Below are 25,251 nucleotides of genomic sequence, written 5' to 3'. Positions count from 1 at the left end.
TAAGCGGATTCTAAAAACATAACAATATCATAATTAGATTGAATATATTCTTAATTGTGCTTAATATGAACTGAGGCTTAAAAAAACGTACTATTTTCTAGTAAAACAATTTATTCGTGTCCTGTATTCGTTCAAGACGTAATATGTTTAATTGTTGCACTTCCTATTGCAACGTCGTCTACGGAGGTGGCGTGGGATTGTTTACCTCAAGAGTAATTATTTTGCGTATTATCTCAAGGTCAATTTGAACGTCGCAGTAGACCACAATAACCATGAATACATTATACAAATATGTTTTTATAGAAACAAGTGGGCGGACTAGATTAAGATAGGTGCTCGTGAAAAAACAAATACGTTATAACAAATACAAAACTTGATGCGAAAATAATGAACGTAAGCCAATTCAAACACAAACACTTACAAGTCACCGTCTATTTCTTTCTACAAATACAATCAATTTCAATCTTAAAGGAGGTTTTTTTAAAAAATAAATTGAATTAAAAAATAAATTAAAAAATAAGGCAATAAATTTGCCCAGAAAAATATTTACGATGAGGATTAGCATGAACTGTTGTTTTATGTTACCAAAATGGCGTTACTGTACCAAAAGTATTACCTGATTAACATAATAATTTGAAAATAACGCCTTTTGAAGGCGGATATCTATCTCTCGCTGTTTCTGTTTTTTATTTAATGTTACTCTACCAAGTACTCTGCCTTTCTTCAAAATGAACCCTCCAGCTCCAACTCACGGAACCTTTCTGAACCTTTCATACATTATAAAAGACACTTATTACACAAAGAGACAGTTCCTTTACACTTCATAGTAATTACTCACATAGTGGCTTAAACGATAGACTCCTTAATTTTATTAATTTGAAGTTGGTATAGTATTTCAAAATGTACTAACTAGATACTCATAATAACATTCTTTCATCGATACTGTAGACTGTAGACGGTATCATGTTCGCATGACCGATTAAGGAACGATTATGAAAGAAATGCACGCAAAGCTGATTTATTTTTCCAATTTGTTAAGTACTACATAGATATCTTTTTAATTTTATTATAAGCATGATTCATAATTTAAATATTAAAATATTTAAAGGTTTCACCATCCACCTTGTGTTTTTGGCTGTATTGTTGGATCAGCTCCAAGGTACAAATTTATTGCATTGTCATTCGAATTATAGGTACTATTGGTTGATACGAGAATTATTAAAAGTAGTTTAAAATTATCTTAGAAGATTTATATAGTTACATATATAAGATTTCATATATTCACTTTGTTATATACAAGTTCAGAAATACATAGGTAGGTACATAATAAAGCATGTAAAATAAAAAAGTGACATTGATATACTTTGAAATATTATGTACATCTAATGTGTATAATAATAATTTTATATGATAATCTTTACAAACAACTAATCTGAAAATATTAATTTAGCAATCATAGCATATGCCGTCAAATCGAATTCTGTCGCCTCGCACCGCCAGGCGCAAGTCCACCACAAATTGCATTACCTACTTCTTACCTTCTACCTCACCTATTCTATTTTAATACTTTTTCCGAATGTCCAGGATTCGTCCAGGAACCATTGTTAGTTCTGTTTTCAGATATTAAAAGTCACCATTGCTAATATTTATTAATTAATTATATAAAAACTTCGAATACGAGTAAAATATCATTAAAAATCTACTTAATATTATTTCATATGACTAACTGACTTACAATGAACAGCATTAAGAAAGGGTTGTTCAAAATTCATCACCTAAGGAGTTAAATGAGCGATGATTGATTACAATTTTTAGTGCGGCTTATGTGCATCTTATATTGTTGTTATCTATATTATTATTATTATATACAATAAAATAAAATAAATAAATTGGAGTGTCTGTTATGGACACGCGGGCACGGGTAGTACATACTTAATATCTTATGTGTTTACTTTTTTAGTTTTGGCCGACTGTATATGTTTAAGCTGTATTTGAATGAGACTCCAATTGTTTTATTATTGTTGTTGATCGTATATACATACGACTTATTTTGTGTAAATTTTCATTTAAAATCAAAATATATTTTATTCAAGTAGACTTTTATTTTACAAGCTACATATGTACATATATTACGTAACTGAAGCTACCACATGTACTGTTACTGTGTACAGGTTCGGAATGCAGATTCTAACGAGAAGAACCACAACAACAACAATTATTATGTAATAAATTTGATTTGTTAATTTCATATTGATTTAGATATACCACAGTATAAAATCCATATTTAACCAGAACCACCAATATTTTGGACTGTTGCTTCTCAATACTTACCTAGTGGCCCGCCCCGACTTCCGACGTTTTTAAATTTGAACCTTTGAATATACTTTTTCTGCAAAACATCAACCTAATTGATATCGGCTGTATTAACTCAGCCTAACTCTTTTGAATGTAATAGGACATTTTTTTGGGTATAGAAGTACCTAAAATAAGCAAAGTAAGCCATATCCACTTCGGTCACAAATTATAATCTAATTTTTTTAATCGAGAATGCTGCAGATTTCAGTCTACTAGCCCATATATGCGGGCTCCAATGTAGCTCAGTAGAAGATTACTAACATCCCAAAAAGAAAAGAATATCTCAAAAGATTTTCGAATTGGAACGGTATTTTTTCTGTTGCAGAAAAGGATATTTTTTATGTATTTAAGACTTTCATAAAAAATACTTCTTGTATATAAAATGATAAAGATATTATATAAATATATTACAATGTATTGTTTCTTGTAATATTAATTCATTCATTCAATTTATTGATTACTAAACACGACTGACGATGTCACTTTGACAAAGCGAAAGGTGAAAAAGAGCGAAAGACAGCTGTTTTGATTTGTCAAAAACACCGCGTAAAGCATGGAAGTAGATCACCTCAGTATACAAACATAATTTTTTAGTTAAAAACAATTTAAATATATCTAAGCATAATGTTTGCTAAACCATATAAGCTAAAATCTAACAACACTTTAAAAAATTCTGAAAAGTGAGTAAGTCAATGAAATTCTTATTAAAATAAATGAAAATACCTAAAATTGCATTTATTTTCCAGGAAATATCTTGTGCAACGTATACAGAATGAGTTTCCAAAGGCTACAGAAGAAAAAGTCAAAGAATTAGTACCAATAAAATCTAATAGCAGTTGTATGAAATTGATCCTGCACTCGGGTGATACTGTCGGCGTGTATGTGGTAGACGGAGTACCAATGATGATTGATCTCGGAGAGAAGTTGGTACCAACCGTATGTGCACTATGGAAAGTTAATGATTTAATTCCTGTAATCAGTATACATTCGCCAGTACTAAGTAAGGTAGTGTGAATCATAATAACTAGCATTATTCGAAATTCGAATGATAAAATATACCAAAATTGACAAACAATATACTTTTAGGTTCAAGGTGGTGCTCCATTATATGCCCCAGGAATAGTGACTGATAGTTCAAAGTTCCCCCAGTTCCCCCGTGGAGCTGTGATAGCTGCTTGCACCACAGATAATGGAGCAGCTGGAATAATTGGCCGTGCTGTTATATCATCTGCTGATTTACTAATAGCTACTATGTATACATTTCTCCTATTATAATTTGAATAAAAGTCATTTTTGGTAATTGTTAGCAATAATATGCTTATTTAGTGGTTAAATGAATGTGTTATTTCTATATTTCTATTAAATTTAACAAATTCAAGTATCTATTAGTTTCTTATCAGTGTTGGTGATTATTTTATTCACATTCAATTTTACAAATATATTTCAGGGGTGTATGCCTAGAAACCTACCATGTCTTTGGAGATCTGTTGTGCAAAGATACCAAGTTCTCAAAGATCACGAGGCCTAAAATAGATCCAGCCGTTTATGATATAACTGACGTCATCTCCTCAGATATTAGCCAGGTATAAAATATATTATATATTTAAAGGATTCCAACATTTTTAAAACTATTAAATGATTATAAAAAAAGAAAACATTTTCAGCAGTGTATTATTGACTACCAATTTGCATTATTTTAGTTATCTCTAAATTGATTTAAAAGTATCTGTTTTTAGTTGCGAATACAACCAGTTAAGGAAGAATGGCCAAGTCTAGTAAAGGAGCCAGCTGCAGTTACAAATGAACCAATGGTAATTCCAGAGTCTGTGCAAGAGATGCAATCTGAGTCAACATCTGTTCAAGAAGAACCAGATATTAATGATTCTGTAGATACAGGTCAGGACAGAACACTCAGAAATAATTTTATCTATTTCTTACTTTAAATACATAATTGATATTATCTAATATCACATTAAATAATACATAAATTTAAAATAACAACTTATAGAATAAAAACAGAATTAATGAGTTTCATATATTTATAGATTTTTTTAATAAAATAACATTTTCATTCATTATTTAGTGTTAAAATTTTAACTTTGTTTCTAGTATGTTCTGAAGATGAGGAAGACAAAATACCCTCAGACATGGATGGTTTATTACGCTGGTGCCTTTTGTCGTTCCTAAAACGAGAGGGAAAACATATAGAACTCCCACTGAAAACTAACCTGCTCTATAAGTGAGTAAATAAAAAATACTTTTAAAGGAATTTAACAATGACCTAGCATGTGTTATAATAATCTCTTTAAATGTATTTAAATTCAAAATAATTTTGTGATAGCAGTCTTTGAATCAGTTTTCATTTGACATGCATTAAGTAGCAAGTGTTACGACTTAGACTAGAAAATGAGCCAACTGATTGTAAGTGGCACTACCAATAGACCATATTAGCTCCATAATAAATATTAACCATTCCTATTATCCCCAATGCCCGACCAACCTTGGAAACTAAAATCCCTTCTGTTTAGAATTTACAGTGATTAATTCACTCTTCAAACTGGAACACAACTATACTGAGTAGTGTTGTTTTGATGTAGAATAAGAGATGAGCAGGTGGTACCTACCAAGGTGGGCTTCCACCTATGAGCAAAAAAATCGATATACCTACCTACTTATTATTACTTAGATCTAATTTTTAGAATAAATATTGCGTAAACTGTTTCCATTACATGGACTGATCAAATTTGTTATACTATTTCGTTAATGCCTTTATAAGGTCAGATCTATTATCATATTAAATCAGATGCAAAAAATTTCAAGGTAAGATTTTATTCTATGATCATTTATCCGTTCAATTACAACTGGATTGCAGATTGTAAATTGACTATTGCAGACTATTATCTAAAATCTATTGTGTCATATTGATTGTATGATACTGGGACTAGTTTTTACAATTCTTCGTATTTATTATATAAGAGAGGGCTTTACTTATAGTTAATAAATTATTTTCAGAAATCACCTAATGCCTTACTGTCCACCAGATAGAACATTGGATGTAAAAAAGTCAACCTACAAGAAAATGGGAAAATTCCTTGAAGCCATGGAAAGGGTAATATCGATACCCTAATTATTTACATAGTAGTATAACTTTAGTTTATAGTGTTAGGAATATGTCAAACCAGTAAAAAGTAGTAACTTGTCTATGAGAAGAAAATATAAAAGCTATGTATGAGAAGGGTCTATGACCCTCTAAGATAATTAATTATCTGTATATAGTGAAACAACATAAAAGAATAAATAATCGTGCTACGGACTTGGCGAGCTCCCGAGTTGGCGCCGGTCTTAACGCGTCTTTTCCGGCAATCCTATGCATTCGGCGTCGTCCCGAACTCCTGGAAGACTGCTTTGGTGCATCCGATCCCTAAAAAGGGCAACCGCTCAGACCCGTCCAATTATAGGCCTATAGCCATCACCTCCTTGTTCTCCAAGGTAATGGAGTCCATTATAAACTGCCAGCTCCTGCGGTACCTAGAGGAGTACCAGCTGATTAGCGACCGCCAGTACGGTTTCCGTCGGGGTCGCTCAGCCGGTGATCTTCTAGTTTACCTTACTCATAGATGGGCGGAAGCAGTTGAGAGCAAAGGGGAGGCATTAGCAGCCAGTCTGGACATAGCGAAGGCCTTCGATCGCGTGTGGCACAAAGCGCTTCTTTCGAAGCTTCCTTCCTATGGGCTTCCCGGAAAATTATGCAATTGGATTACCAGTTTTTTGGCAGATCGGAGCATCAAGGTCGTTGTCGACGGTGCATGCTCTGACTTAAAATTCGTCAATGCTGGTGTTCCACAAGGCTGCGTTCTATCACCCACTCTGTTTCTTCTGCATATCAATGACTTGTTGCAAATCAGTAACATTCATTGCTATGCAGACGACAGCACCGTAGACACCTCATACACCGGCCGTGCTAATATTTCTCGGGAAAACGTCGAAGAAAACCGGAACAAACTTGTATCTGAAATCGAGTCTTCGTTAAACAAAGTCTCGAACTGGGGTCGGCTAAACCTAGTTCACTTCAACCCCAAAAAGACGCAAGTTTGCGCGTTAACTGCTAAAAAAACACCATTTGTCGTATCTCCACGATTCGAGAACATTCCGTTAGCCGCTACATCTAGTATCGGAATACTTGGCGTTGATGTTTCGAGTCTCGTTCAGTTCCGCGGTCAATTGGAAGGCAAAGCCAAATTGGCATCAAAAAAGCTTGGTGTGCTCAGCAAGGCAAGACAGTATTTCACGTCGGCCCATCGTCTAAGACTATACAAGGCGCAAATTCGGCCTCACATGGAATACTGCTCTCACCTCTGGGCGGGTGCTCCCCAGTACCAGCTCCTTCCATTTGACCGTATCCAACGTAGAGCGGCTCGAATTATCGACGATCAAGCCCTTTCCGATCTGCTTGATCCTTTGGCTTTGCGTAGAGATGTTGGATCGCTCTGCATCTTCTACAGAATTTATCACGGGGAATGTTCCGAGGAATTGTTCGAATTAATCCCGGCTGCTGAATTTCACCTTCGGACATCTCGTCAAAATTCCAAATATCACCCGCACCACCTAGATGTCCGAAAATCCACAACAGCGCGATTTTTAAGACATTTTCTGCCTCGCACAACCACTCTGTGGAACCAGCTTTCGCCGGCGGTTTTTCCGAACCGATACGACTTGGGAACCTTCAAGAAAAGAGCGTACTCTTTCCTGAAAGGCCGGCAACGCACCTGCAAGCCCCCCGGTGTTGCAGATGTCCATGGGCGGTGGTAGTCACTTTCCATCAGGTGAGCCTCCTGCTCGTTTGCCACCTTATGACATAAAAAAAAAAAAAAAAAAAGACTAAAGTTAAAAAATACACATAGCTGGTTCATTATATATTACACGGGTATGATAACTACCCTTTATTGATATATTAACTATCTGCTAGTCAGTAAATAATACATTATCATGTTGGCTGCACTGCTGCGCTGCACTTTTATTTAAATCATGAACTAATATGATTTTTGTTTCTCCTCTATTGTTCGCATTATGTATAAATAGACGTCTTTATTATTATTATATTTCATACAGTAGTTTTTATCAGGTAAGTATGAGCATGTGTATGCTGGAGTGTGGCTGAGAGTGCTTGTATGATACAGCGCAAATCAAAATAGCATCTTAGGAATAATTTCGCTGGTGTATCGGTTTTCGGCGGAGGTCGGGCGGATCAGGGCTCTAGCCCAGCGAGCCCTGATCGCCCGATGGCAGGAGGATCTGGGGTCACCCACGGCGGGCCTGGCGACAGTGGAGGCGATCCGGCCCCACTTGAGTCGCTGGGTCGAGAGGAAGAAGGGCACACTCACCTTCAGGATGACGCAGGTACTTACCGGGCACGGATGCTTCGGTAAGTACCTGCACGGGATAGCGCGGCGGGAGGTGTCACCCTCCTGCCACGAGTGTGGTGCGCCAGTCGACACGGCGCACCACACCCTGAGTGAGTGTGCTGCGTGGGGGCCCCAGAGGCACACCCTTGCGGCGACTATGGGCGGAGACCTCTCGCTGCCGAGCATCGTCAACGAAATGCTCGGTAGTGAGACGTGTTGGTCGGAGATGCGCTCCTTCTGCGAAAACGTGATGTCGCAGAAGGAAGCCGCGGAGCGGGAGCGGGAAGAGGATGCCGCTGCAGACCCGCTCCGCCGAAGACGACCGGGGAGGAGGAAGAAGCGCTACGCGCACCTTCTCCCCCCGCCTCAATAGGCGTCGCGGGGACTAGGGGGGGTCTTAGTACCCCGAGAACCCCCCCCTAGGTGTTGGAGGCCCGCATAGGCGGGCCGACCGTCAGGGCGTCACGGTAGCATGCGCAAGCGATCCCGTGGCGCCCGCCGAAAGACGGAGAGGGTACCGCTGGTTTTTTAGTGGGTAAACCCGGCGTACCTGGGCGCACTCGGCGTCCAGGGCTCCGGGGAGTCCCACACACCCCCCCACCTTCCATCACGTGGGGGAAGCGCGTAACGCGTTTTTCCAGCGAGAAAAAAAAAAAAAAAAACAAAAAATGGTGTATCGGTTTCCTTCTACGGTCGGGTTGTTGAGACACTTAAATGCCGATGGATAGATGATAGATACGCTAAACAAATGTATTTTTAACCAGCTCCCACGTCACCCACGAGTTAAGATGGCATTTATCTGCAACAAGCAGGCGTCAAATTTGAAAAAAAAACCTTAAAGTAAAAATATATGTGTTCAAGGAAGGCCTGGTCCAAGTGCGCGAGGTGGACAAGGGTGTGGACGCGCTGGTGGCGCTGCAGCTCGCGCACCCGCTCGTGCGGCACCACCGCGCCCCCGCGGCGCGCCCCGCCGGGGCCCCCAGCGGGCCCTCGCAGGCCCCCGCGCCGCCGCGCGTGCGAGAGCTGCATTGCGTCACCGCGCACGTCGCAGAAATCTTCGCACCGCTCAAGTATGCTTTAACCATACTATTTACTTTTAAAGAATGGATAAAGATTTTGGAAGACTGATCGCATAGTATATTCTACGATTATTCTACGAACACGAGTTAAAGGATCGGGACTTGACTTGACTTTACTCGTATGTAACTTGTAACAGGTATTTCGGATGACAATTTTGTCGTTATGTCCCACCGAGCTATTTAGATGGCTCTATTCGATCTATCTGTCTGTCATTCAAACAAAGGACTCACAGTGAGGTGGTCAGACAGAGCCGCAGTAGTGGTAATGATTCGCCCACCGGTGATATCGAGAGACTATTTTTAAATTTTCAAGTCGACTCGTAAGAGGCATTCGAAAGGGCGTCGTTTCTGAATTCTTCAAAGCAGTATTTGGCTTTCATCTTTGGGGCCATTTCGTCGGATATAAATCATACGTTCTTGTTGCGACGTTTTACGCGAATTAAAGTGCTCTCAAGTTACCAGCGCTCTTCCGGAAGAGCTAGGAGCTCACAGCTGCAACCGTCTATCGCTCTGCGGATAGCTTTGGTAAAATGGTCGACGGCCGTCACCCTCGCGCGAGTCACTGGGCTCCGAGCCCTCTCGGAGTACGGTGGCTCGTGTGTAACGCGTCGGCGGCGCAGGAAGGGCTCGGCGCTGTCGGCGACGGAGGTGCGCGCGGCGCTGGCGCGCTACGCGGCGGCGCGCGGGCTGTCGGCGCGCGGCGCCGTCGCGCTCGACGCCGCGCTCGCCAAGGCCGCCGCCCGGCAGCCGCAGGTACCGGCGCTCTTGTCGTCTAGTCGGATTGTTCACATATTGAAAAGTAAACTTTAAAGGAAGATATCGTTAACATACGTTGACTGAGTCTGAGATCACTATTAAATAAAACGAAACTCGCGTGAATTATCATTTTTCGTTATTTCGTAAATTCTGTATGTGGTTCGTAACCTTCGGGATTTCCCGTTTTACCAGGAGCTCATGAAGTGGGAGGAACTGATGTCGAGCGTGTTGGGGCGCATGACACCCAGCACGGAGATGTCCTTCCCCGACGGAACGGTGAAACTCACCAAGTCGCGCCTCGAACCGATTAAGATGCAAGTCGTTACGAGAAGCGGGAATAAAAAGGTCAACTTTTATTTATTGATCTATGGAATGCATCATTTTACTATGAATAAAAATTAGTAAAATTGTCTATACCTAAATCTGATTGTCTCTGGTTAGATTACATATATTCGCCAGCAAGGCCAGCTGTCGTTCCATCACAGGGCATCTCTGTAGCAATAATCAGTATATTGTGTAAATAGTAACTAAACAAGACTAAGATCTGAGTAGTGATATTCATACAATTGAGTACTTAGTACTTCATCACTTTTGTAGATAGATAAATATGTGTTATATCTTTTTATGCGATGTTATGGACATAAAGCGTCTACTCATAAACAGTCTCTGTTTGAAGTGGACCTAAATTATAAGTTGCGTTTTTTTGTAATCTCAAGTCTGACCGGTGATAAATAATAAAGAATAATAATCAGATTGATAGAATAATAAGAAAATAAAAACATAATAATAATATACGAAACGTTAAATTCACGTTTTGATTATAGACCGGGAGATGATGACACAAAATACTAGGTCATTTGTACCAGTATGGCGGTTCTTCAGGGGTCTAATTAGGTAAAAGCGAAAAGGAAAATGATGGTCATAGCGCTCGCACCGGCGGCCCAATCGCGTGGGCGTTAATCGAACGCGTCGGATAAATAACGAGTGTCGAACGATTTGTTCTCTCTGCTACAAGTATGGCAAATATAATAATGGTCACATGGTATCGTATAATTTCCAAAAATCCTAATGCCATACTGGTACAAATCGTCAATATTTTTTTTTCTTTTTCACCTTTTAGCTTAAGTCCGACAGTCATCCGCCCCATGTTTACAATCTGTAATACTTTTTTTACGTACAATTGCATCCAAACGACGAGAATACAATGATGCCATGATGTAAAAAATGATTTTACCTATTTTACAGTCGTATTTTTAAAACGTGTCAAATAAATAAGTATTTCAAGTATGGCAGCACTTCTTCTCCCTACTAGAAGTATAGGAAAAATAATAACGGTCACATTTGCCAAATACTTTCCAAAAATTCAAATACAATACGAGAATATAACGTTTGGCGAAAAAAAAAAATTACTCCTTTGCAGTGGTATGGCGGCCATTGGGAATTGTCGGAAAAGTATGGCAAGGTGATTTTCGTGAATGGCTACTCGACGATGATTAGATATGCAAAAATTAGCCTGGTACAAATGGTTGAATTGTTTTATTTAAATTAATATATTCGCGTCGGTATGTCGGGCTGTAACTCACACCCGAGAAGTATGTCATTACGCTACCGCCTACTTCTTTTTTTTCGACTATCTGAAAATACAAGCATTTTTGTGGAACAAATCGTTCAACACTCGTTATTTATCCGACGCATTCGATTAACACCCACGCGATTGGGCCGCCAGTGGCAGCGCTATGACCATCATTTTCCTTTTCGCCTTTACGTAATTAGACCCCTGAAGAACCGCCATACTGGTACAAATGACCTAGTATTTTGTGTCATCATCTCCGGTCTATTAATTTTTAACTTACGAATTTGTGCTGTAGAATATTGTAAGGCCATTAAATTATGGCAATTTATTAAGCAACGCAATAAAAAAACTTAATTGTGTCTCCCAATTACACAATCAGGCATGAATTATAAAATTATATGATGCGATTTAAACGCCCATGCTCGTGGAGAACACTACCGATTTACTTTTTCCCAATGGAGTCTTGACTCGCGTCTTATGAAAAATTAAGAATTTGTAAGACCATTCACGACCCGATTTCTTATTGATATTTAATCACGACCGAGGCTGAATTAATGCTAATAAGTAATTGAAATACAAGAATTATTAATATTATGTATTTTCGTTCGAACGAACGTACATCCAAACGATGCGTATGATTGCACATGTAGCACACTGCACAGTACATCGTCCGCAGGTGACGCTGGTGTCCAACCTGGAGGCGTTCGGGTTCGAGCTGTCGTCGCTGGCGCACGCGAGCCAGCTGCGCGTGGGCGCGGCGTGCGGCGTCACGCGCTCGGCCGCCGCGCGCGCCGACCAGCTGCTGCTGCAGGGCGACCAGGTACTGGCTCTCCGTGTTTGCCAATACTCTATGGGTGGGACCTTCCCCTGGAAATACTTAATGCGCTCCACTAAAAAACATTGTCTTATTTACAAAAGAACCTACTATTCCAAAGAATTAATTGCAATATCTATGACCCTAATAAACTTATTTATTCTTTCAGACTCATTTTGTCGCGAAACTCTTAATTGAGGAGTATGGTCTGCCCAAGAAATTTGTAGAAGGAGCCGACAAAGCCTTGAACAAGAAGAAGTAAACGATGAGTGTTAGTCTCGGATGTAAACTTATATATGATGTTATAAAATAAAATTGTCCAAATTTTTCCTAACTACTTAATTTCATTTAATTAAACCTTTTCAACTTAATTACACAATAATTTTATAATTATATAAAATTCTATAAATTTACTGGAATTATTTTTCATACACACTAATATGTTAAAACTAACTTATAGCTATATAAATTTGATTTGAGACCTAAGAACATTTTTAAATTCACTTAATAGTAATATAATTCTAGTTTAATAAAGATGGAAGACAAAAGACTAAGAATTGATTTTCATGGAAATATTTTCAGTGTCAAGTCACTTCATTAGAATATCTTCTTTCTTCTATGTACAATAATATTTTTAAATCTAAAACACACATTGTTTTTCTTTATAAAAAATGTCATAAAAATATAAAAAATATATTGTATGTAACAACACTTGAATAATGTCACTATACTAAATAAGGGTGGGTTTGTGTCCGTATCATTCTTATATACAAAAATAAAACAATGTAAATCACATAATTGGTTTGTTCCAATATTTTCATGGAACTAGTACGAAGGAAGCATGCTACAATAACAAAAAAAATACCACAACCAAAGGAACTTATTGCAATAGTTACAAGCATCTACAAACTACTCTCAACTCCAACTTCAAATAAAATAATTATTGTGTATAAAATTCAATTGATCATTATAGTAAGTATGCTTATCAAAAATCGTTTTTTAAATAAGTAATAACATTACACTTTAGTTGTTGTTTTAAATTTAAAAGGAGTCTTGAATGGAAGCAAGGACTTTCTCTTAGACTTTTTAAGATCTGGTGGAATGGTAGGCATCTGCATATAGGTCATTTTATTATTTTTTTGTTCACTGCTGTCACTCTCAACCAACTTGCGAGATTCAGAACTCCACATGCTTCTTGAACTCCTCAAAGAATTTTTGGAAACATTGGAACCCTTGGAAGAGAGACTACTTTTTGATGGAGTCTTCTTTATAGTACTATTTGTAATATCAGTGAACACCTTACTTGTTAACTTAGCTTGTTTCGAAGGGGAGGATGATGAATGATGCATGGCAGCTCTCTTTTCCGAAGTTAACTTTTCCAGGTCTAAATATTTGAACTTGGTGATATCCTTCAGCACTTTTGTATCTTTTCTTGGCACTTGATATCCCTCACTGTCCACATTCTCCAACTCATAAAATGTAAGAGTTACACTTTCATCACTTTCAACAAAAGGGTTGCTGGCTGTAAAATGAACTTTCTTAGTTGAGATTTCAGGAAATATATTCCTCACAGGCATGTTCTCCTTGGTTATCTTTGCAGCAGTAACAATCATGCTGCTGTCTCCATTATCTGCAGATAATGAACTGTCTAAGTCTTCATAGGCATAGCTCTTTCTTCTGGCTTTGGTTCGCACTGAGCTAGATCTTCTGTGGTGTCTTCGAGATACCCAGTTATTCTTCACTTCCTCATTGACTGGGTGAAATACTGGAGGTAAAGTTATTCCATTACTTTTAAAGTCACTAGTTTCGTTTGAATCATCCAGAGATATAACTTTGGTCATGGGACTATTTATTATTTCTTTAGCTATTAAGTTTCTCTCCCTCTTATTTAAAGATTCTTCTCTTTCCCTGAGTGCCATTAGACGAGACATCCATTGTTCACTTAAAGTCTCTTCTGAAACCAATTGTGGACGATTATACATTTCAAGTGCTTCACAGTATGGCTTTCTGCTTCTTGGTACAAAGCCTGGCAACTCTAGTGCTAAAGCTGCAATTGTTGGAGACAAGGGGTCCGGAGGACAATCATCTTTCTCATTTGTCCAGCTTGGACGGACATTGCAATAGATTGGACTGTCAAGATTAAGATGTGTTCTAGGAGGAGGCTCTATAATCCTGCACTGCTCAACTGCCTTCTCTGAATCACATTTATTTGCACTTGATGTTAGGATGGAGTTCTCTACTGACACAAGGATGTCTGACATAAATTCTGGACATGAAAAAGTGTCTGTGTTCGCAAGGATCGTAGGATGATAAAGGACCACGTCTGGACGTATGTTGGCGTTTTTAACATCGGATATGAAACATATGACGTCTCTTAGATCGTCGCTATAATGGAATTCTTTGATTTTATCATCACAAGCACCAGGACGGTAACACAAGATTCGTAATAACTCTCCAACCTGTTGGATAAGGTTTGATGATTGCGAAGTCTCCAAAGATAACTCAAAACAATTGATGCGTAACTCGCCATTCTGGCTAACAAAAATCGACTGTGGTGTTAAACATTTCCTTAGAGCTACAAAATTTAAATTTTCTACGGTCTTACATGCTCGCGCCAGTTCCAGCAATAGGTACCAGATGAAACTTTCAGTGAAATGCTTGTCAGTGGCCTTGCATAGCGCGATTAATTCTTGGACGCTCTGCCAAGAATTGTACTCAAGAACAAAGTAAAGTGTTTTCGTCGGTCCATGTAATATCGTATCGTAGTAACGTAGGAAGTTGCCAGATAGTTGTTGACTCAATATTTTCACTTCATTATCGACGTTTTGAATTTGTTCGTCAGAGAATGCAGAACAATTATACGCCTTCCAAGCGAATATGTTATTTGTGACCTTGTGTTTTACTTTGTAAAATGTGCCACCGCAGAGAACGTCAAGAACTTGATAGTCCTTTAATTTTTCCGTCATTTTTGTTGTTTAATAACTTATTTATTTCAATTTTCACATTTTGTAACCGAAACAAAGCCACCAAACTTTTAAAAATGAATGACCGTTGGAAGCATAGGGATGGCCACATAAAAATCGTAAACTAATAGTGTAGACCCAAAAAAGGAATTGTTACGGTTATACATTTTTATTTGAAAAAAATTATCTGTTGTATAATAAAAGTTTTAAATCTATTATGTTCTCTTAAACTTAAAGATTTTTAAAACACAATAAAAAATAAATATTATTTAGGTACTAAACCATGAGTGATTATTAAATTAGTAATAAAAATTCAAGGAATTAATAAAAAAAAAATTAATAAGTAAATAGACAATTACTTTAAGTTATTAAGCTTGAATAATATTACACATTGCACGGTAATTATATGTAATTTCAAAGTACTAAATTATGGCCAAACTAATGATAGGTTTTATACTGTAACAATGTTTTGAAGAATCGAATTGAAAGAAGAAGAAAAGATCACTTCCAATTATTTATAGAAAATGATATTGTAACTCGATTTGTTAAACAGTTTTCTTATTCAGATTTCAATATTTATAACTTAGTTAGTAGCATTACAGTGGGGATTTTATTTGTGCCGAGGGGGCACATTATATTTCGCCAATGTCACGTGCAATGGAGAAGACACGATGGAGGTTGATGGTACGGTCAAGATTACAGGCTCAATTTAGAAGCGATTTTTTTATGGCTTTATATTAACTTATATGCAGTGTGTGGGGCGTATACTATAATATACTTCGTTACCATATTTTGTTATAACAATAATTAAATGTTTTTATAAATATTAATTAAACTATAAATTAAAGAATATAAACAAAACTTTTATTAATGGCAGACATTTTAGATGTTAGATCCCTAGATATCGTAATAATTAATGATTTTCTTTTGTATATTATGAGGTTAATTTGTATACTTGTTAATTTCGTACTTATTGTAAAGGTAATCTTAAGATATTTTTCCCTGCTCGGGATTGTCTGGATTAGAAGTGTATATAGTCTACTATTCGCTCTGTACCTGTTCCTTGCGAGAAATCTTATCGTTGATATTTAGAGCTATCATTAGAGTTCGCAAACCAGGATTTGTCTTTCCGCATCAAATGCTAGGCACACTTCCATCGTCTGGACGATGTATTAGTTCTCATCATAGAGGTATCTTAAGATACCAATATTAATATGCATTATAATAAATGTACATAAGTCGCACATACATCTAAAGAGTAATATGATAGTAAAAATGCTTTACATTGGCTATATTATCATAATTTTTAATATAGTACAATTTTTGTTTCATAATAATAAAGCGCGATACGACGATAATTAAATAACGTTTAACAATCTATTATACACTTTACGCATGGAATATGAGGGCAGAAATTAATCACACGCTTAAGGATTATAAGTGCGATTATTTTATTCAAGATGAAATATCACTCTTCATCCATGTATAGATAATTAAGATATGCTAAAAAGATTTACCTATTCAAAATCTTATTGTTTTATTTAACAGTAATAATCGATACTACATACCAATCAAACAATCGAAAAACGATTCTTTATTCAAAAGAATCTTTGCAGTACTTAATAATTCCATCAGTCAAAAATTAAAATCCGAGTGTTAATTACGTTGTAATGAGCAAACATTGTTTAATTTGAAAAATACTCTACTATGAGTAAGTAAGAAGTGTATATGTGTACTAAGATAATATGATTTAAAAATAAACTATTATGTAAGAGTTCAAATAATTTACGTATAAACTTATTAATTATTTTATTAAGTTTAAAAAAAGACAATGTTATAGTATACTTAAATTTTCTCAATAAAGTATAACAGTAAAGAAAATTCATGATATATCTATTGTCTTGTCAAGACTCGTGCGTTCAAATATAGTATCGATTAATTATTCCGTACCATTATAAATTGTACTTTAACATCGATTTGGGTTGGTTTGACTTTGATTGACTGACTGACTGTCAGTGTCTAGATGTCAAATCAAATCCAGTAGAAAATATAAATCAAGATTTTAGGTTGCGGAGATAGTGTTCGTGTTGGGAAATTCAAAATTAATAACAATTGTGTAATCCTTGATTCTTATTATTTTTAATAAATAACTACGAAGTCAAATTTTCCTCTCGTAATGGATGTGGACACTCAGTTGATTTTTTATTATAATGCTAGACTAATATTAAACACATTAAATTTAATTTTTTAAATCTTTTCGAGCTGTATTTTGTATTTTATTCTACTTTAAAATTACGTTTGTGTTTCATTAAAAAAGTGTTATTATATGTCGGTTGTCTATTATATCCGTTCGTTTATAAAGTACGATTTATAAAGTTTTTCAAAGAATGACATTTAGATTATTTGAAAAAGTAATATACATTTATATATTATAATCATTTCATTCAATATAAATCTAGATACGATATTATGCAAATAATTCCAGAAATGTTAGTCATTTTATTAGAACTAGGTACATTATGTAAGTAAAATAAAACAAATTCTAAAATTAAAAATGTTTATTAGTGAGTATAAGCGTGTACGCGGCACAGCTGACTAGCGGTTTCCAAATTACATATCACATGATTCCATTTTTCTTAAACACTTTCAATATAAAGCCAATTATTTTTTTATAATATAAAAACATAAATAAACAATGTTCTCTGTTACGTACAATACTAATTGTATTTCAATACTTTATACATAAACTGGACTAAAATTTAAATAAAACACAAATATCTTTGAGGAGCCACTTTCTTGGTATTCAAAAAGTATTGTGCGAACATAAGTCCTACTTAATCTATGTCTATATACTTTTTAAATACCTACAATAAGACAATTATTTACATTATATTTGTATATAAGAATCATTGACTAGAAACCGTGTCTGGAAATAAATATATAATAAATCCAATAATAATTTTTATAAGTAGAGGAACATGAAACTCGCAACAATGCTTGGAATGGACAGTTTCCATCTTTGGTAACACATTTGAACATAATTCATGAAACTTTTGACTCAATTTCAATAAAATCATTGGTTTTACGAGAGTAATTTTTCACATGGGACACCAATATTTCAAAAGTTTTATGTTACAGTTTATGATAGTAAACCGGAGACGAGGGAGCGACCGGCGTCGGCCCCGGTCCGACCTGCGGCTACAACTACGAGCTATCTAATATCACTTGCTTCAATCGCACTCGAGTCGAATGAAGCCAAAAAAATAAAATTTACTAAAAACAACAATGGTAAAATATACTCATACAAAAACAAATGACAACCTAAATTGACTAACAGACCGAAATTTCGGATAGAAAACATATCGGACGTAAAAATACATAATACTCGGGCGTTGTATAGGTTTATCATCGGTAACACGTGTCTACGAAAACAATAAATTCGTTTAAGCGAGTCTGCTGGAGACACTGGAAATTAACATAATTGAGATCATTGTCATGTTCCGTCGCGCACTGGAATTTGTGACGATCTGATGACCCTAAGGTAGTATAATTACAATGGACCTATTTACAGTGCGTGTTCTCGTAGGGACTATTTATATTAGATACAATAACACGAGTGAGCGAAGCATGTTAACGAGCCCCGGCGGCGCGCTCGGCCTGCGCGGCCTGCGTCGCTGACTGACCTGCAGTGTATCGAAGCGTAATAAGCGGTTTTACTCTCTTAATATCAATGTTGCCGTACAAAAATATCGTAACAACACAATTCAGACTCGTCGTTCTCGACTGCAGCGCTATCGATCGGCGAAGGTGATCTGGGGCAGTACGTTCGCGGAGCTTCGGACGTCGCCTCGTGAACTATTTATTGGCAAGATCGACGGTTTTTGGTCCCTCCCGCCGCGGTCGGCGAGAGAGGAACGAAACGAGCGATCACACGACTCGCTCGCGGTAACAATCGCTAACTTATAACAATGCAACGTTACATCTATGTCTAGCGCCCTAACGGCCGGCCGCGCCTACCGCACGCCGGCCGTGCCGAGCCGCTGGTGCGCCGACGGCGCGCGCGTGCGCCCCGACAGGCGCCGGCCCTCCGCCGCCGACTCCTTCTTGGAGACCACGTCCATGCCCTGCAAGTAATTCCAGAAGCGGCACGTTAGACGGAACTCGCGGGACCACTCCGGGCCGATCAGACCACGACGCCCACCTTGAGTGCGGCGACGGGGGCGCGCGCGGCGGCGGCGGGGTGCGGCGCGGGGTGCGGCGCGGGGGGCGGCGCGGGCGCGGGCGGCACGTAGCGGCGCGCCGTGGGGGGCAGCGGCAGGGGGCGCAGGTCCAGCAGGTTGTGCGCGCGCCGCCGCGGCTCGCTGCTGGCCAGCGCCAGCGCGCACGTGGGGCGGCGCGCGCCGCTCGCCACGGGCCGCTCGCTCAGGGGCTCGGCTCCGCTGCGGACCGAACGAGCGAGGTGAGTACTCGCGAGCAGGGACGCGGCGGGCGGCGGGGCGGCGGGGCGTTAGGGCGGCCGGCACCTGTGCTCGGGCAGCTCCCAGGCGTCGGCGTCGTCGTTGTAGCGCAGGCGCAGCACGGTGGAGCGGCCGGCCTCGGGCACGAAGCTGTCGGCCACGAGCAGGCGGCGGCGCAGCTCGGCGATGAGCGCGGCCTGCAGCGCCTCGTGCTCGCGGCGCTCCGCGTCGTGCGCCTCGCGCTGCTCCACGGCCTCCTCCCGAAGGCACGCGTACTTCGAAAGGCACTTCTTTAACCTGGAACCGGCGCGCGGGACGTATCAGACGTTGATATCGTCGTTACTGAGTTTACCGCGTGAGAGGCAACGATGAGATATTTTATTAGAGGTTAATCAAGATATTGACTGCTGCTTCTCAATATATATGTACATATTCCATAATGTAATGTATGTACGGGAAATATTAATGATTTTATGAGAAAATGTGATTCTCATAGCATCAGTGCGAGGAACAAACACAAACTTGTTGCTTCTGTAACTAGACTGCATAGAGTCAGTAACTTGTAGGGTAATGTATACGGTTCTACAACATTATCCCAGAAAGCGTTCAAAAGGCATCTGTTGCCCAGTTTAAAAAAAAAATGTTAGGGACGCTTATAGCACACCTTGCGACTGAAAATAATAAAATTGACAAAAAAAAAGACCCGCTGAGTTTTTTTCGTCGGTTCTTCCCAGGTCAGGGAATTTTCTTTTCCGAACCGGTGGTAGTGTTTAATTTGACAATCAATAAGTAAGTGTAATGCCAGTTCTATATTGAATAAATGAATTTTTAGAGGATACTGATCAGTAGAAGACAAAACTGCGCTACACGTGATGACCAAAATTAATATCAGAACGGACCTTTGCGTTTTATGGTCCACCTCCTGCTGCAGCGTGGTGAACGTATTAGTAACTATGGCCGTCGTCTCCTCCTCGAGGTCTATCTTCTGCTGCATCTCGACTTCCCGCTTCTTCCTCTCCGCTATCTCCATGTTCCTCTGTTCCAGTATGAGCTGGGTCTCATTGAGGTCGTTGATCAGATCTTTACCTCCGCCGCCTTGAACCAATCTCTCTTCGAGCGCTTTTATTTGGTGTTCGATCTCCTCGGTTTTCGTCTTCTCCTGTTCAATGGTCGATGCCGCGAGGATGTGTTCGTTTTCGATACTCGCCGTCTCTTCTTCCGCTGCGGGGTAAAAGCGACATTAGCGACGAGCAGAGGCGCGCGGCGCAGGCGGGGCGGGCGGGGAGGGCGGTACTCACGCTCGTGCGGCGCGGGCGGGCGCGTGCGCGCTCGCGGCGCGCGCTTGCGGCGGCGCTCGATGAGGGCGCGCAGGCGCTCGATCTCCGCCTGGTACTCGCGCAGCTTGGCGTCCTTCGGGTCCTCGTTGCGCACCGGCTTATTCTTTATAGCTGCAATTGTACAATCGGTTAACTTCCGACTCAACGGCCGCGGTCCCCCGACCGTGGGACTCGAGTGCTGTCGATACGGCACGATAAGGGTCCGGGTGCATTATATATCGTGTCTGCTGTGTCACATAAATGCGATCTTAGTTTGATGCCGTCTCGTATTACGATCATCGTTCGGATCGTATTATTTGGTTACGGTTGGACGGTTTAATCGCCCGTGGCTACGCTCGAGGTTTGGGGTTTCCCGTCAGGTATTAGATAAAAAAGAGTATAGGACATACTCTTTTTATTTCTTTGAGTTCAAACTTGCTTCACACCAGTGTCGTAGCTAGGTGGGCAGGGACCCCGGTGCATAGGAAAGGAATCGGACCTTTGATTGAAATAAACGAGAGTAAACGATTAAAGTAAAAGTCTGCTTCATACCCTTCGCTCGATGGGCGTACCGTAGCGTCGTAATGGTTTCGTCGTAGTTGTAGGAGGCGGGGCCGATGTTCGCGATCATGATCGTCTTGCTGTTACCGCCCAACGAGTCTTGCAATATTCGAGTTAACTTCGAATCTCTGGAAAAATTATAAATTTACTTAAAATAATCGCTTTTAAGATTAGTATTGCTCGACTAATATTCACTATATATGTAATTATTGTGTCAAATGTAATAGCGAATCAATCAAAGACAATGAGACTTGGGCAAAGATAATCTTACTACTTTTACTAGTTAGATTCTTAACAATTAACAATTAGCATTGTGTATAATATTCCTCCTATCAGTGTTGCTCGCGGAGAGAGCGTCACCTGTAGGGCACGTGCGGGCTGTTCTCTGCGAGCGCGGAGATGACGTTGCCGAGCGAGGAGAGCGCCTGGTTGATGCGCGCCGCCTCGCGCAGCCGCTCGCCGCCCGCGCCCGTCTTGCGCTGGCGCTCGCTGCCGGCCAGGTCCACTAGGTTCAGCTTGCCCACTCTGTCAACACATATATGACGCATGTTAAATGTACATATATTTAACTATAACTTTTGTTATCTGTTATTGCTTATTGATTTTGCGTAATTTCTGAGGAAAAGCGACCAGTTGAAAACCAGTGCTGTGTTTCGAGTCAGCTGTACTGAGCTGGATTCTTTAGCCACACGACGTTATACGTGAAATTTAAATTGCCAACATCTGTTTATGGTGTGACAATAAAAATGTTTCTCTCTTGATTTCTTACAATAAAATGATCACGGGCGTTGAACGACTTTTTTTTAAAATAACGTTAATATACTTGTTTAATATTTACATCTATTTAATTTTAGCTTTATTTTATAATCAAAAATTATATCAGGTTTTGAATAAGCATCCTCTTGCGGAGAAGTTAGACAACGTACAAACAGCCTGAAAAATATATTATTGATATGGCAAAATCAAACATCCCCACAACACAGTCTACACATCCTTCGGTATCGGAAGTGTGCGTCGAGGTTGAGACAAGACAGCCCCGCGAACTATAATGCGCACTCCCTACATCCAATATAAAATATGCTAAGTTCAATTTAATTTATACATATCATAACTAGAATTGTGTTATTAAAATTTATAAAATTTGATACCAATGACATGTTGAGATATTTGGACAACAGAAAAAACATAATATACGCACAAAGGCAGAGATATGTTTCACCATCACCGGTTCAGCGCCGGCCATTGGATCTGAGATGTAAAGTCCCTCTATATTGTTTTGTGACTGTAATTGCCCGCAAACTCATTTACCCTATAAACTTGAAATACCGGCGGTAGGATAATTGATCAGTGGGTGGTGTCTCACCAGACAGACTTACTCAAAGTCCTATATCAAGGACTAATAATAATGTTTGAACAGTTGAATCAATATAATCAGTTGTCAACAATCCCGAGTCGTCAGTACCGTCTAAATAAATAGTAAGTAACAAAGTAGTTTTCAGCAATTTCAAAGGACTGCATTCTGAAGTTATTTAACGTTTTACTGCAAACTATACCTACAAACACATTAATATACAACATATGAGTGCATACGCACCTGCTACTCACGCCATTCGGAGCAGAACGCTATATATTTGTTAACAACATATTAACAAAAACATACCTCTCATTAAAGTGGAACGACTATCTACGAACAGTGTTCCGGAATTCGTTTTTGTTTCAAATTCAGGAACAATATTAGTTGCTATAGTATACTTATATAGTATCCTACTGCATAATCTAATCACAATGCGTAAATAATGACAAAATCACAATGCGTAATTAATGGGGCAGCTCTGAAAAAGTGCATTTTGAATAAAACAATGGTTATTTTAAACCAAACCGAGATGGCCCAGTGGTTAAAACGCGTGCATATTAACCGATGATTTCGGGTTCGAACCTAGGCAAGCACCACGGAATTATCATGTGTTAATTTGTGTTTATAATTCATCTCGAGCTCGACGTTCAAGGAAAACAGCGTGAGGAAACCTGCATGTGTCTAATTACAACGAAATTCTGCCACATGTGTATTCCACCAACCCGCATTGGAGCAGCGTGGTGGAATATGCTAAAAACCTTTTCCTCCAATTGAGAGGAAGCCTTAGCCCAGCAGTGGGAAATTTACAGGCTGCTAATGTTATGTAACGTTTATTTTAAACCATTTCATTTTAGGTTTGGTTTTAAGTAAGTATAAGCGATGATTAGATTTTAAAAAAGAAAACTTATATCCTACATCTTTGTATAATTTTAACATCAACACGTGTACATACACACGCCTATTGATAAAGTAAATAAATAAAAACCGAATTCAAACGTTTGGTTGTTTGCAATAATATTTATATATTTAATTACTTTAAAGGAGAATTTATTAGTGCAATTTGAATTTACTTAATGGTTCAGCTTTCGGTAGGAAATAAGTAATTAATTGCATAACTATGGGTAAGTCTGACAAAGTTCATTAAAATAAAAAATACGGAACCGTTCAGAAAAACATGTGGTGAAATTTTTTTATTCATTCCTTATTTCTTTTATTTTACGAGCGGCTACTCCTTATTATAAATCATATATGATAAAATTAGAATAATTAAAATCAATCAATCAAATATGGAGGATATGTATACAATTCTTCAGTCAAAGGGGTACCCAACTCAGGTGTGTAATTTTTTTAAATTTGTTATGGGACGCATAACTTGGTCTAGAATTAATAATCTATACAAATAAAAAATAGTCATTAAAATGAATTTGAACAAATCGTGGATAATACACACAAAATAGTCGTCCTTTTCAAATTCAGCCGCTAATATAGTACAGTATTTGATCAAAATTATCACCTTCCTATTGACTCAAGAGGCCTAATAAAGACCTGCATTATCTTGCACCAAGCTGTCGCTAGTATGCATTCGTTACTATGGGCTGAGGCTACGCTTAAAGACAAACTCGTCTAAAGTGCTGAGTCTACTATATTTGCCTAGTATTCACTCTTGCCTTAACCCAGATTATTGTGTTCCTATAATGGTATTCACACAATGGATACATATTCAAATGTAAAACACCGCCCGTACCTGTATTTCCTACGGATCGATGACGTTTGTTTTGAAGCGATTGTGTCGTATAATTTATTAGTGACGAGTTCGTCAACGTATTGATCGAGTGCCTATTATTTCATAATCCAGGGCTATCACTCCTCATTCGTATGGTCGATGTAAAAACAAAACAACGGTCAATATTGTTGATTCTGTGATTTTTTTAAGTTAAAAAAAACAAAAACTTGTTCAAAGCCCCTAAATTAATTCTTCACATCATTAATTTTGTCATGATGTACAAGGATCTACCGTTGGCCGAAGGCAGCCAAGGTATCAATACCGTTATGTTATATACAAAGTTACCGCCAGTTATAATTTACCTGGATACTACCGATAAGGATCGAGAAGTTACATCAACAACTAGAGAGAAGTACCTAAAGGTTAATATAATATAGCATCATGATAAAGCGTGGATTTAGTATTCGTATATATTGACTTTCGTGCAAGATAAACAATAAAATGAATGGTATTTAATTAACATACCTCTGTAAATTGTTAGAAAAGAGTAACTATCTACTGAGCTCCTGGTCGGTTCTTCTCGGCAGAATCTACATCCCATACCAGTGTACATGGTGTATATTACATGTAATTCAATACTGTCACATGAAGATTCTAAAGTAAAAACACCTTCGCAGAATGACGCTACCGACGCTTTTCGCAAAACCTAAGAATAAGTTCTAATAATGGCTTTTGACAAAAATATTCTTAAATCTAAGAGTATTCTTCAGTAAAATAAAACGGTCAGTCTTTGAAACGTCGACACTAGAAGTCACTAAAATAAGAACAAAGGTCTGGGCTCGCATACGTGTTTAGGAACCTCACCATTTAACCTATGTATCTTTTTTTAACAAATTAT

General features: G+C 38.6%; 3 protein-coding genes across 3 annotated transcripts in view; 1 reads left to right on the top strand and 2 right to left on the bottom strand.

The window, feature by feature from the left end:
* Positions 1–2,893: 2,893 nt before the first annotated feature.
* Positions 2,894–12,299, top strand: LOC125072476 (eukaryotic translation initiation factor 2D). Its single transcript, XM_047683130.1, has 12 exons — positions 2,894–3,035; positions 3,102–3,360; positions 3,442–3,608; positions 3,803–3,938; positions 4,092–4,251; positions 4,465–4,594; positions 5,368–5,464; positions 8,619–8,827; positions 9,457–9,589; positions 9,785–9,937; positions 11,842–11,985; positions 12,149–12,299. Exons 1-12 carry the CDS (start codon positions 2,980–2,982, stop codon positions 12,239–12,241), a joined length of 1,737 nt encoding a protein of 578 aa, XP_047539086.1. The 5' UTR covers positions 2,894–2,979; the 3' UTR covers positions 12,242–12,299.
* A 470-nt stretch (positions 12,300–12,769) lies between these two features.
* Positions 12,770–15,000, bottom strand: LOC125072475. The gene has a single exon (XM_047683129.1). The coding sequence runs from the start codon at positions 14,943–14,945 to the stop codon at positions 12,996–12,998; it is 1,950 nt and encodes a 649-aa protein (XP_047539085.1). The 5' UTR covers positions 14,946–15,000; the 3' UTR covers positions 12,770–12,995.
* A 2,485-nt stretch (positions 15,001–17,485) lies between these two features.
* LOC125072474 (kinesin-like protein Klp68D) overlaps positions 17,486–25,251 on the bottom strand; it is a 31,450-nt gene continuing 23,684 nt past the window's right edge. Inside the window, exons 6-12 of the mRNA XM_047683128.1 lie at positions 21,637–21,801; positions 21,268–21,404; positions 20,698–20,847; positions 20,299–20,620; positions 19,466–19,696; positions 19,144–19,381; positions 17,486–19,066 (exon numbers count right to left, since the gene is read on the bottom strand). Coding sequence (XP_047539084.1) covers positions 18,956–19,066; positions 19,144–19,381; positions 19,466–19,696; positions 20,299–20,620; positions 20,698–20,847; positions 21,268–21,404; positions 21,637–21,801 — 1,354 coding nt within the window. The 3' untranslated portion in view covers positions 17,486–18,955. The remainder of the gene's footprint in view (positions 19,067–19,143; positions 19,382–19,465; positions 19,697–20,298; positions 20,621–20,697; positions 20,848–21,267; positions 21,405–21,636; positions 21,802–25,251) is intronic.

The sequence above is a fragment of the Vanessa atalanta genome, chromosome 21 (genome assembly GCF_905147765.1).
Source record: "Vanessa atalanta chromosome 21, ilVanAtal1.2, whole genome shotgun sequence".
Taxonomy (NCBI): Eukaryota; Metazoa; Arthropoda; class Insecta; order Lepidoptera; family Nymphalidae; genus Vanessa; species Vanessa atalanta.
This window is presented reverse-complemented; position numbering and strand designations above follow the sequence as displayed.

Coding starts and splice junctions, on each gene's coding strand:
- LOC125072475 (XM_047683129.1), bottom strand. CDS start 14,945: ATGACGGAAAAATTAAAGGACTATCAAGTTCTTGACGTTCTCTGCGGT.
- LOC125072476 (XM_047683130.1), top strand. CDS start 2,980: ATGTTTGCTAAACCATATAAGCTAAAATCTAACAACACTTTAAAAAAT. Junction 4,595..5,367: donor AAAACTAACCTGCTCTATAA/GTGAGTAAATAA, acceptor AATTATTTTCAG/AAATCACCTAATGCCTTACT. Junction 9,938..11,841: donor CGAGAAGCGGGAATAAAAAG/GTCAACTTTTAT, acceptor CATCGTCCGCAG/GTGACGCTGGTGTCCAACCT.